Source organism: Zootoca vivipara, chromosome 13 (genome assembly GCF_963506605.1).
Source record: "Zootoca vivipara chromosome 13, rZooViv1.1, whole genome shotgun sequence".
NCBI lineage: Eukaryota > Metazoa > Chordata > Lepidosauria > Squamata > Lacertidae > Zootoca > Zootoca vivipara.
This window is the reverse complement of record NC_083288.1, coordinates 22,515,146-22,528,372: the sequence shown is the minus strand read 5'-3', so window position 1 is coordinate 22,528,372 and position 13,227 is coordinate 22,515,146. Positions and strand designations below refer to the sequence as shown.

Here is a 13,227-nt window from a genome sequence, read left to right as displayed (position 1 = left end):
TTAAACATTTTAAAACTTCCCTATTCAGGGCTGCCTTCAGATGTCTTCTAAAGGTTGCAAAGTTACTTATCTCCTTGGTTCAGGGGTCACATAACTCCATACCCTCCAACATTTCTCCAATGAAAATAGAGACTTCCTAAGGAAAAGTAGGACATTTTGGGATCAAATTAGAAACAGGAACGACTTCTGTAAATCTGGGATTGTCTCTGGAAAATAGGGACACTTGGAGGGTCTGAATTATCCTGATGACTTTCATCTGGACAAGTTGCAGAGATTATCATGGCACAACAGAAGGGGAAAGTAGTAGCATGTATATATACCTCATCTGTGTGGTGGAGTCTCCTTCTTTGGAGGTCTTTAAGCAGAGGCTTGACAGCCATATGTCAAGAATGCTTTGATGGTGTTTCCTGCTTGGCAGGGGGTTGGACTGGATGGCCCTTGTGGTCTCTTCCAACTCTATGATTCTAATTTGGGGCAGGCCTGTATTCTCCTGAGCTACAGCATTATTGCCTACCTAGACAATGGTCTGGGGGCTGGAACTGCATTTTACCAAATGACTAAACCCAAGAGTTGCCATACGTCTAGGGGGGCTCTTCAATAAACCCACAAGCCCCAGCCCTGACTCTTCTCAATTTTAGTTAATTTAGCCCCGCTCCCCACCTTCTAAAAAACCTAAGAGGGGTCATCACCAAAAAAGTAAAGTGGGTCATAGAATCATAGAGTTGGAAGAGACCACAAGGGCCATCCAGTCCAACCCCCTGCCAAGCAGGAAACACCACCAGAGCATTCCTGACATATGGCCGTCAAGCCTCCGCTTAAAGACCTCCAAAGGAGACTCCACCACACTCCTTGGCAGCAAATTCCACTGCTGAACAGCTCTTACTGTCAGGAAGTTCTTGGTGGAATCTTCTTTCTTGTAGTTTGAATCCATTGCTCTGTGTCCACTTCTCTGAAGCAGCAGGAAACAACCTTTCTCCCTCCTCTATATGACATCCTTTTATATATTTGAACATGGCTATCATACCACCCCTTTACCTTCTCTTCTCCAGGCTAAACATACCCAGCTCCCTAAGCCGTTCCTCATAAGGCATCGTTTCCAGGCCTTTGACCATTTTGGTTGCCCTCCTCTGGACACGTTCCAGCTTGTCAGTATCCTTCTTGAACTGTGGTGCCCAGCATAGCTGCCAAGTTATCCCTTTTTTACAGGGATTTTCCCTTATGCTGAATAGGCTTCCTCGCAAGAAAAGCGAAAACTTGGCAGCTATGGTACCCAGAACTGGACACAGTACTCCAGGTGAGGTCTGACCAGAGCAGAATACAGTTACTTCCCTTGATCTAGATGCTATACTCCTATTGATGCAGCCCAGAATTGCATTGGCTTTTTTAGCTGCTGCATCACACTCTTGACTCACCAGACTCTCTAATACCCAATAATAATTCAAGCATCAAACATGGGTGGATCTGAATAGACCAAGAATGAGGAAGCTAAGCCCCGTCCCCACATACAACTCACATCATGCCTGAACATTGGCCATGCTGGCTGGGGCTGATGGGAGCTGAACAGCAAATGGAAGGCCACAGGTTCCCCATTGTTGGGATAAGACAGCATGAATAAACAAGGCCATGCACAGCTGGAGACCACTGGGCCGCCCTCAGCTAGGCACAGAGACACAACTGGAGAGGTTTGGGCAAGGGGGACTATGAGGGCCTCTGAATTAGGGGTAGGGGGTCTCAAACCATATCACATAGCCTTCTGGAACGGTAGCTAAGGAGCCGTCACAAAAAGTTGGCTGCAGGTCAGGGACTGGGGTCACATTCTGGACTCGGGCAACAGTGTTTGCTTCACTCGAGAGCCAGGACAGGTCAATCTGGACTTTTAAATCCCTTCTTTTAAAAGCCTTCTGATGCTCCCCACCTCAGCCTTCTTTCGTAGCATGTGAGGGCTGTGAGAAGCTGAGTGTGCTTCGAGGAGTGTGCAAGGCTTCAAACTGAAGGGAAAGTGGTAGGAAAGCTGCGGTTTAAATGAGCTCAGTAGTAAATTACTTGAGGTGACTTTTCCATCCAAATTCGATCTCAAGGCCTGTACTTGCCTACCCCTTTATTAAAGTCTACAGTCAGAGGCAGCTCTCGGGGGGGGGGATTGGGGCAGTTCCTCTTCGAACTGCTTATTCCTTGGCTGCTGGGAACCTGCCTAGGATGATAAGAGTTCTTCCATCACTACCTGGGTTGAACCAGAAGCACTTGCCAAAGGTGTTTTTTTTTTTTAAGCCAATGTCATTTTCTTAGCAAGTACTCCTTTAATCACCTTTGATGCTCCATAATAGGCCGCTCTGCCCTAACGGGCCAGGAGCATAACCTCATCTCGGATAACCTATCTATTAAACAGATGCTTCTATCCATCCATCACTGTCTCGCCCTGTGTCCACGCTGCTTGGGCAAATTCACTGGCTTGGCATTGGTCGACAGCCAGGGGGCAGTATTGGCAAAGAAAGCTGGCAGCTCCGGCTGCAACGAATCTCTTTGTTTGGACGATTCTTTTGTGTGTTGTGTTAGGGCTTCATCTCTCAAAAAAGGAAAGGTTAGGCGCTCTTTGTTTGTACACAGCCTGACCTCTGGAACTTGTAACCCCCTACCTTTCAGGGGCTCTTTGTGTTTAGCAGTTAAGGGGAGGACACTTTGCATGTGCTCAGCGGTACTCTGTTCTTTACAGCTTCACACATTGTATGACCGAGCCCTGACACAAATTAAGTTCTGGGTGAATCTAAATTGCCTCCCGCTTTACATCCAAAACTTTGCACATGCTCAGAGGTAGTCTCTTCCTTATTTCTCCACACATTACCGAGCTGAGCCCTGACACAAATTAAGTTCTGTGTGAATCTCAATCAAGACACCTGAAATTCTTCTCTGTCTTCCTCCAAAACACCTCCACTGTCCTCAATGTTGCTAATTAAGAAGTTTATCGTTTCCTCCAAAACACCTACACTGTCCTCAATGTTGCTAATTAAGAAGTTTATCATTTTAACAAGCAAGGAGCTGGAGTTCAACACTACTTGAAAGCCACTCCTTTGGTCCTGGAACAGCTGCTGCACAAATCTCAGCTTCATTAAAGCAAGTTCCTCTTTATGAGGGCCAGGGATTATTATGATTAATATTGTTTATTAAATGTATATTCTGCCCTTCATCAAAAGATATCAGGGTGGTTCACAGAATAAAATACAAGATAAAACACAAGTAAATCAGACAACAAAACAAAAGGTTGCAGCAAAAGAAAGGAATTTGTTTGTGTCCAGACATACTTTCATATGCATTATCTGAGGCTGAATCCCAAGAAGAAGAAATAGCTAGGGCGGCCATATCTCAAGCTAAACACTGATTCTTCTTGGGCTTATTAATCTGTTTAGGTCCAATTCCACCTCATTGCCAATTTTCACCTCGATTTTGCCTTCTGAACCAATATATCAAAAATTGGGGACTCTCCTTTGACCAAATGCTGTACACAAAGGTTGTGTAATGGGGTCACACATCAGCATGTAAGGTTGGGCATTTGAAACAGGTTCAGAATTAAGCCCTGGCTTAGAGCACCCTCTGAATTCTGCATGTGGCCAAAGGCACTCTCTTCTTAACTGTAGCCCCTCACCCTTGGTTGAGAAAGGCAGCTCTTCAGGGTAGGGAGGTTGTTGGACTCTTGCCCTAGCCAGCTTGGGCAATGGACAGAGATAATAGGAGTTGTTGTAGTCCAGTGGCATCCGGAAGCTGGCAGGTTCCCAATCCCTGCTATGGGAAAGGAGACAAATGGAAAGGAGAGGGCAAGTATCCTTCCAGTTTAGCAGGTATACAAGACTATGACTACAATTGCAAAGTGCTAGCAACCCCTGTTGCAGCAAAATCATAGACTCAACAGCGGAAAGGGGCTTTAAAGGACACATAGTCCGACTCCAGCCCCTTGTGCAGGGAAATCTGCTGCTACAGCATCCCTGAGAAGTGACCCTCCAGCTTCTGCGTGAAAACCCCTATCCAAGAGTCTGATAGCACATTAAAGGTGAACAGATTTTATGGTGATATAAGCCATTTGCTGATCGGCCGAGTCCACTCAGCTAGGAAGGAGCACCTGCTTGCACACCAACCTGCCTAAGGTGCAGCCTCAACACAAGGAGGGAGAAACAACGTCTCTAAGCTACCGGTATGGCTTCCCAGTGGCAACATTCCTTCCGCAGAGAGACCCACCTGTACCCAACACCTGTACTCTTGCAGCCCCAGGCAAAGACATTATTTGAATTCTCCCAGGCATTAAAAATGGATTTTTTAAAAAATGTACATTTTTTCTATTTGCTATAATTTTATGGATGCACCATTTTGCTTTCCTGAATTGTTCTAGGCATAGCAACCAACTCCTAGAAGCTTAGGTGCCTTCACCCTCCACCAAATATTTGAGGGAGTGGGCCCCCCCCATGTTGATAGGCATTGCCATTCAAATAGTTGCCTGCACTTTGTCTTGTGATCAATTATATGAGGTGGGGCTTACCTCATATTTTATTCAAGTTGAAAGAGGGACGGAAGGGAGAGAGAGAGAGAGGAAGGGAAGGAGGGCTCACACTTGTGTGTGTCTGTGTACAGAAGTTTTAGAGTCTCCCATCAGCTTTTTCCCGCGTCCCTCACACTAGGCCTCGGACTGTGCCCGTTCGGACAAGGCCGGGGCTTTTTTAGGCGCCAATTTTTTGTGTGCGTGTGTGTGTGTGTGCGCGCGCGCGCGCGCCTGCAATCTGGGCGGGATCCCTCCGGATCCCTCCTCTCCCCTCTCCCCAGCGCCGCTCGGCGCTAATTGTACGGCTGGGATTAGCAGGAGGGAGCTGACAGCCGGGAGAGAGGGAGGGAGGCAGGGAGACAACGAGGGAGGCTCGGGGCAGCTGCCTCGCCTTGCGCCGCCAGCCCCGGCCGGGATGCCGCGCAGCAGCGCCCTGCCTGAGCCGCGCGGCGGTGGCGGCGGCGGAGCCGGAGGAAAAAGAGGAGGAGGAGACGCCTAGGCGCCCCGCGCCCGCTCCGCCGCCACCTTCACACGCGCACCCTCCCCGCGGGGGCGGCGGGGGGCGCCCATGGTGCCGCCGCCATGCCGGTGATGAAAGGCTTGCTGGCGCCGCAGAACACCTTCCTGGACAACATAGCCAACAGGTTCGATGGGACACGTAAGTGGCCTTGGGGACACCGCGGGGGGAAGAGTCCCGTGGACATGAATCCACGTCTGGTCCGTGGGACTGAACGGGGTATGTTGTGTGTGGGGGGGGGGTCGTGCTAGCCTCTCCTCCACCCTCTCTCCTCACCAACAGCCCCCTCTCTCCTCTCCTCTCCTCTCTCCTCTCCTTCTCCTCCACCTAAAAGTTCTTCTCCCCCGAGGATGGAGGCGTCCTGACGCCCCAGGGATGGGCGCTTGACTCTTGGGGCGTCTGAGAAAGGGGTCGCCTTGGGCGCTCGCTCCCCCTTTCCTTCTGCCTTATTTCTCTTTCTGCCTCGCGGTCCTAAATCCGGGTGGAGGGGGGTGCAGAGTCAGTATTATCTGCCCCAAGTCCTGGACAGTAACGAAACCCACCCCACCCCTTCCCTGCCTGCCTCTCTCTCCCCACCCCCACCCCACCCCCCTGCCCCAAGCCCGCTTTGCAGTGGGTCTCTCGAGCCCACCCCCCACCCCCCACTTTGCATCTCCAGAGTTAACAAAGAGAGACGCTCTTTGTCTCTGCACAGACAGCACCCACTGGAAATCGAGAAGATCGGGCTGGCTGGGTTGATCTCTCTCGTTTTCCGATCGCCCAGGGACTGAGACCTCCCCCCCCCCACTCTCTTTAAGGGGAATCCACTGTTTGGGTTTCTTCTTCTTCTGCCCACCCTCTCATCTTCTGATGTTTAGCTGCGCCACCAACTCCGGTCTTGCTGAGCCCTCGCAGGCTTCCTTAGGAGAGTTAGCAGACTTCCCTGTGTGCACGTGTGAAAAGAGACCGGGTGCGGCGGAACAGCTTCACCAAGGGTGTCTGTAGGCTAGGCAGCCGGGGGGAAGAGTCGCCTGCCCGCAGGTGCTCAGTCTTGGGCATGCCTCACTGGGCTCCTCAACATGCCTAGAAGAGAAGAGTTTCTCTGAGCATGTGCGAAAGGGTTTTCTCTCCCTTCCTCACCCCTTAAGGAGACTCCTCATGCGTCTGGGATTAGAAGTTTTCTTCGCCCCTCCTTCTTCTCCCTCCTTCATTGTCTCCTCTGAGATCTGCGTTTAGATTGGAAGCTCCTCGCGGCAGGCACCTGTCTTGCTTGCTTTTGCGGGTGTGTGGGGGGACGACGACGACACTATTTATATTGGTGGTGAGACCACAATAGCGAGGAGGAAGTCAGGGCTGTATATAAGAGAGCATGAGTTGCATGCATTGCTACTTTTCGGAAACTTTTTCGACACGGTGCCTCTCTATGCGTGTGGCTAGGAAAACCTTTCCCTTTCCGATCTCCTAGAGGTAAAGTGAAGCGAGGGCTGTGGAATTTGGGGTGCTTTTAAGGGCACCCGACGAGGGGGGTAGGCAGTTCTCTTGCGCGAAGCCCACTGAGCAATAGCTGCGCGATCCCTGTGCAACTTTGGTGAGCCCGTCCCTGGGCACCTCCCGATTTCGACTTGAACACATTTATTCGTTTATTACATTTGAGCCCAATCGTTCTTCCAAAGAGCTGAGGGTGATGCAAATGGCCTTTCCATAGTATCTTCACAACAACCCTGTGAGTTAGGTTGAGCTGAACATGTCCGTGTAACTGGCCCGGGGTCACCCCGTGAGCATCATGTCTGCAGTAGTGCAGAAGGACTTCGCAGTGGAAGTCGGGGGGGGGGCATTCAGCGCAATGAGCGGAAGGACCACACTATTTAGACTGGATTACCATTCAAAGTGAGGGGCATCGCGACGCCTTTAAGTCTAGAGTTTTAAATTAACTCCCTAACTGCATCACTGTTTGCTCCAAGACTCACCCAGACCCAGTCAGAAGCTCTTTGGGATGCCAGGAGAATTAATCCCATGGAGCCATAAGAAGGAGCAACCCTGAGCACGTGCAAAGAGCATTTCCCCCTTTACCATTACCAAACAACCTCCTGTGTGCGAGGAAGAAGCCCCAGCATTTCTCGTTTTAGAAATGAAGCTAGGCTAGGTCAGAAGGAAGGCGTGCTTGCTGCAGACTCTCTGCCCACATGGAGAGTTCTTTTTCACCTTCACCCGTGAGAAAAAAAAACCAACCTCACACACAGCTAGTTAAAGGGGAGAAAAGGCTGGGGGCATCTGTCAGGGATTCTTTAGCTGTGATCCCCTGCATTACAGGGGGTTGGACTAAATGACCCTTGGGTTCTCCTCCAGCTCTACGAGTCTATGGCACTTTCCAGGCGAAAAGGGAAGAGCGAGCCGAGCCAGAGGATGGGAAAGTCCTCCTCCTCAATCCCAGAGAAATGTTTGCGGTTTGAAGGAGGCTGCGTGCGCTCGGCGCAATCTGAAATGCATTCTACCCGCGCTCGAAGTGTCGGTTCCTGATTTATTTTATTATAGAATTGTAGAGTTAGAAGGGGACCCCCCCGGAAGGGTCATGTAGTCCAGCTTAGACATTCAGCCTAGTTTCCGGGGCTGGAGACGCAGTGGTGCCGTCAGGGCAGGACTTGTAAGGCAGACGTCCAGAGCCCCACTCAGCAGAATGAGGCCCCCAAACGCAGCACGGCTTGGATTACCGTCTAAAGAGGGGCAGTTGGATAAGACCATTAAGCCCGGAATCTAAAATTACCTAACTGCACTACGGCTGGGGTGTCGGTGCCAATTAAACTCGACTCGATCTCCCTCCCTCCCTCTCTTAGACACACTCGCTTTCACTCTCACTCTCACTACCTGCTTAGCCCTGCGGGAGGGAAAAGGATACATGGGTGGGGACGGAAGGTGTAGTAATCGTTTGTGTGTGTTTTTTTTTTAAAAAACCCCACAAACAACAACTAAAATGCCATATTGTGGCTCGAGGATTTTCTCTTTAAGAGGATTCCGGACGTGGGGGGTGGGGGAGGATTTAAATGCTTCCAGAAAGATCAATGAAAACTAATTTAGCATTTTCCTTTGGGGATGTCCGGGAGAAGCTTTCGTAATGAGAGTTTCCCTCCCCCCCTTCCGCGCGAGCCAAGCAGCGCCCCCCTTATTCCTAGGGGAGCCACAGCGAGCTGGCGCACAATACCTGAAAATAGAAGTTTTTACTGAACACTTGAGGAAGGGGGAAGGAAAAGAGGGGAACGCCCTTTCCCTGTACTCCCATCTCTACCCATGTTCCCGGTGATATAAAACGGGATTAAACCCAATATCGTTCTCCTGAGGCTGGGGACACGCGCTTCTCTGAGATTTAAGCGAGTCTTCAATATCAGCCAATTCCCCCCCCCCTTCCCCAGTTTTGTTTACCATCTAGTCGGATGATGCGTTCTAGATAAGTGGAAAGCTTGCATACCATTTTGTAACATTTTGGCTGGCCTATTTCTTTTTTCTTTTTAAGCCCTGTTGTGGATTTAGGAATCTCGTTTGCGAGCCCCTTAGTTATCCGAGTTGTTGTTGTTGTTTTAAGCGTGCCACGCGTCAAAGAATTCCGCGTTGCTCTCGGTAGGCAGGACGCTAGATCAGCACTTCGGACAGCTCCTAAACTCCTCCTAGGGGGCTTAGACCGCGGCTGCTTCTGACGCCCTTGTGGCGCAAGAAAAAAGAGCCACATCAGTGGCAGTCCAGCTCTCCTTACTAGATAGGTGCTTACTAGAAGCATCTGGTTATATTGGAGGCAGGGAATCCGCTTCAAAACTGTGAAGAGACAAGGCTCGCGTTTCTTTTGAAATTGTCTTGAAGCTCCTTATGCCCAAATCTCAGAATTGTGGACTTTTTGTGGTGATTGCTCAGCTGTGAGAGAAAGCACTCTGCAAGTGCTCAGAGGCACCTACCGTATCTATCTTACATCACATGTCCTCTTGACTAACTTCATGCCAAGCGCAAAAGGCAATTACAGTATCAAGAGGACCCCTGAGCATGTACAGGATGTAATCAAGTCACAGCAGCCAGTCCCCACACATCTAAGTTTGGGCAGGGAGGAGTGTGGTAGGGTTATCCAATTTTGGAAGCAAGAATGTTGTGGGAGCCAGGACTCTTGGGTTCCTTCCTTTTCCAGGAGGGGTCCGGTGTCTGAGAACCTGTGGTGGTGCAATGGTGTTGGGCTAGGACCTGAGAGACCAGGGTTTGATAACTGGGTGGCCTTGGGCCAGTCGTTACGTCTCATCCTAACCTACTTTACAGGGTTGTTGCGGGGATTAAGTGAGGGGAAAACAATGTAAATCGCTTTTGAGCTTTCTGGAGAAAAAGTTGGACTATAAACACAATAAATACATAAAATAAAATAAATATTGGCATAGCACAAGGGGAGCTGGGAAGCAGGACTCCCAATTTCCATCACCAGCTTGTGCACGCTGTGCTGCTCAGTGGTTACAGCAGAAGATGCAGGAAGTCACTCCGGAGTTCCCTCTTCAGCTGTAATCGGGGAACCCTCTCATGGATCACGCTTGGCTGCAGCATGTTCCACGAGGCTTTTAACTGGGAGATTAACATCAAATCTACAGAGCCACAATTCCCCATCGGTTGCAAAGCTGATTCATCCTTTGGCTCAATTGCTTTGGATTTTCAATTCACATCCTTCCTTGCCTCCCACATGAATGGCTGAAGGTGGATTATCCCCATCACAGCAACCTCATGTCCTCACGTCCATCCTTGTGTGTTTTGGAGGCAGTCTTGCTTGCCTGCATCTCTGAGCCCCATTCTGAACAGGGCTCTGTCTTTCTGAGGGAGTTCCACCAATGGCAGCAAGCAGGCATGTGAGTCCTAGTGCAAAGGAGCCAAAGGAAATGCTATACTGGAAGATACCTAGGTTGGTGTGAGTGTAGGCAAGCTTCTGAGTTCCACAGAACTGCTCATCACTCTGAACGGGAAAGGCAACAGAATCCACAGGCGTATGCACCAAAAGCTCTTTGAAGGAAGTGTGGTGTACAAGTGTAAAAAGTAAATTCAGCTGACGTTAAAGAACATTTCATTGTGGGTGGACCCCTAGCATCTAAAATGAAGAGAGAAAATGAGTGGATGTTATGCGTAAGAATGGAAATGTGATGTGCTGGTATGTATGAGTGCTTGTATGTGGGTGGGTGTCTGTCTGTGTATTGGCCTTGCACTGGCGTGCGGCCCCCAGAAGAAAACCCACAAAGGAACGCAGACCTTGGGCTGAAAAAGAGTTATCTTACTCTGTTCTAAGCCCACCCAACCTATTTCTCTAGCCTCCTTCTCCCCGTTTTTCTCAATCCTTAATCTGCAGCCTGCTGTTAACTGGACCCCAAGCACATGCAAACTCATATGCCCACTCCTCCTTCTCAGTAGCCCCTTTTAGCAACCTCAACGGGGTCAAAACCCCACACTTTGGGGAAATCCTGAGCCGTGTCTGCTTATAGGCCTGCTGCCAATAAAATATGCAATACAAGCAAAAAAAAGGGAAGAAAATTAATGACTAATGAGGCACCATTAATGGAACTTTCTAGCCTTAATTTAGCAGTGCCTAGTCTACATCTTTGCTTTCAAATTAACTGACAAAGGAGTAGCGCCAATTACATTATTGATAGTATTTTGCATGCATATCTTAGATTTTTGTGGTGTCTTGCAGACACTCTGATTTATTTACTTTTATTTATTTTCTGTTGTTTCTGTTTAATTTATTGTTTGCTGTTTTGAAAGTCAAATCAAAAGCAAAAAAAGATATGCACATTTAGTCGGACTTTTGCTGCTGTTCTCCCACAACCTTCCAGTGTGGAATAGATTACTTTAGTGCAGTGTTGGGGAAACTGCTGCATTCAGATATGGCCAAACCCAAACACTCACCACCCCTGACCATTGCCTATGCTGGCTGGGCTGATGGGGGTTGGAGCTCAACTCCAAAGCACCATAGGTTTCCTGCCGCTGCTGTAGAGTGTGGAGGGGCTTGATTTTATGAAGTTCACTACCCGACAAGACTGAATTTTGCTCCTCCTGCATTTGCCCTTCCCAGTCCCTTAGTAAAATCAGAGCTTCCTAGTAAAATCTGAGCTGAAAAGGCAGCCTGCATAAGTATTTGAATAGATCTGCGCTGGTAAAACAACTTTTGGACTGCTCCCAAATCATACTTCCAGGCTGGTGGGAGGCTCCTCTCCTGAGCTTCTCTTCTGCTGATGCTCCATCTAAAAGTTCATTTGTGTCCTCTCAGGGTGGGCAGCTTACAGGATGTGGTTCCAGCCAGCCGGCCAGCCTCTCAGGCTAGAGGGAGAGCTGTTCAGAACCGCAGAGAGTGCACATTTTAATACACAGCCCTTCTAAGCAGCCCCCTAATCCTGCATCCCAGAAGCCAAAAACTGGACTTAGCTACAGATGCAAACTATTTTTCACGCACACACACACACACACAAGCCCCTCCCAAGTTAATCCAAGCAGTGACCTGAGGTGACCGAGAGTTAAACAATTGGGTTGGGGTAGGGGGATGAGAATAGGGACGCGGATGGCACTGTGGTCTAAACCACTAAGCCTATTGGGCTTGCCGATCAAAAGGTCGGCGGTTCGAATCCCCACGATGGGGTGAGCTCTCATTGCTCGGTTCCAGCTCCTGCCCACCTAGCAGTTCGAAAGCACATCAAAGTGCAAGTAGATAAATAGGTACCACTCCAGCGGGAAGGTAAACGGTGTTTTCATGTGCTGCTCTGGTTCGCCAGAAGCGGCTTAGTCATGACCCAGAAGCTGTACGCCGGCTCCCTTGGCCAGTAAAGCGAGATGAGCGCCGCAACCCCAGAGTCATCCATGACTGGACCTAACGGTCAGGGGTCCCTTTACCTTTACCTTAGGGAGATGACAAAGCCCTCAAGCCAGCCTGGGGGAAGGGGGGAGGCCACAAACTGAAGTCCTGGTCAACTGGGCCATTATCCCGTTGTCTCCAAAGGCAATTCTGGTTCATAATGAAAAAGAGATCAAGGCTCAATGATGCCTGTAAGTCATACTCACCCACCCCAGCCCTCGGTTGTAAAGCTTGGATTTCAGTAAGGAGGACAAAGCACTCTGCGTATGTGCAAAGGCACATCAATCCTTATTTTGATAGGCCACGGCTAGGCTGATGTTGGGGGCTGAAAGCCCTGAACAACTTGGGTCCAGGTCACCTTGAGGACTGCCTGAGCCCTTATATCCCAGCTTGATCAGGGTTTCTCAAACTTGGGTCCCCAGCTCTTGTTGGACTACAATTCCCATCATCCCTCACTAGCAGGACCAGTGGTTAAGGATGATAGGAATTGTAATCCAAAAACTTCTGGTGACCCAAGTTTAGGGTATTAGACCATCTAGAAGACCACTGCTAGCTGTTTCCCGTCATACAGAGGCCTGACTGGCTTCAGCTAGAAGTTGGGCATTATGTTTTACTGGTCCCATGCTGTGGAATGGTGTTCCAGCAGAGGTGAACCACGTGCCCTCGCTTTTGGCAGACCTATTCCGTTGTTAAAGTTTTTCAAGGCGAGCCAGTCACTTTCACGACTATTTTGTATTGTTATTCGGATATCTTATGTTTTATTATACTTGCACCTAATTTTCTACACTGCTTTTTTCATATGTTATATGAGTTGGCAGTATATAAATATATTTTTAATATATTTTTTAAAAGTCATGCCCCAAATCTGAATACCAGTATAGAAAATGGGACGGAGAGCTGTGTCCTGCTCAAATTAAGCCCTGGTGTGATAGTAGCAGGACTGAATTTCTTCCATTAAAGCCATTACAGCATTAAGCATCTATGTGCCACTGGTTCCAGACATTCTCCAGCTCTGAGCTGCTTCAAGGCATTTTAATGTCTGGTGCAGAAAATTAAAGTCTCCCCCCTCCACACACACACACACACACACCACAAAATCTACAGGCAAGATCTTGTGCAGAAGCTTCATTGAAATAAACTGTGCCCACTATATCCTTGTTTGGCTCCTGTTCATTCCAGTGCTGCTTATGCAAGAATACTTTCTGGTGGATTGATCAACCCACAGGTCATATATGCCTGTTTCCTACTCTGTTGCCCTGAATGCTGTCCCAGATCCACCCTTTGAGGATGCCACCTCATCTCGATTCAGATCACCTGGAGAGATTTGCTTCAAAGGCAATATGCGCAGCATGGCCAGGATTG

At 49.1% G+C, this 13,227-nt stretch overlaps 1 protein-coding gene across 1 annotated transcript in view; it reads left to right on the top strand.

The window, feature by feature from the left end:
* Window positions 1-5,104: 5,104 nt before the first annotated feature.
* The window catches only part of KCNH4 (potassium voltage-gated channel subfamily H member 4), a 49,501-nt gene continuing 41,378 nt past the window's right edge, over window positions 5,105-13,227 (top strand). Inside the window, exon 1 of the mRNA XM_035135492.2 lies at window positions 5,105-5,180. Coding sequence (XP_034991383.2) covers window positions 5,105-5,180 — 76 coding nt within the window. The remainder of the gene's footprint in view (window positions 5,181-13,227) is intronic.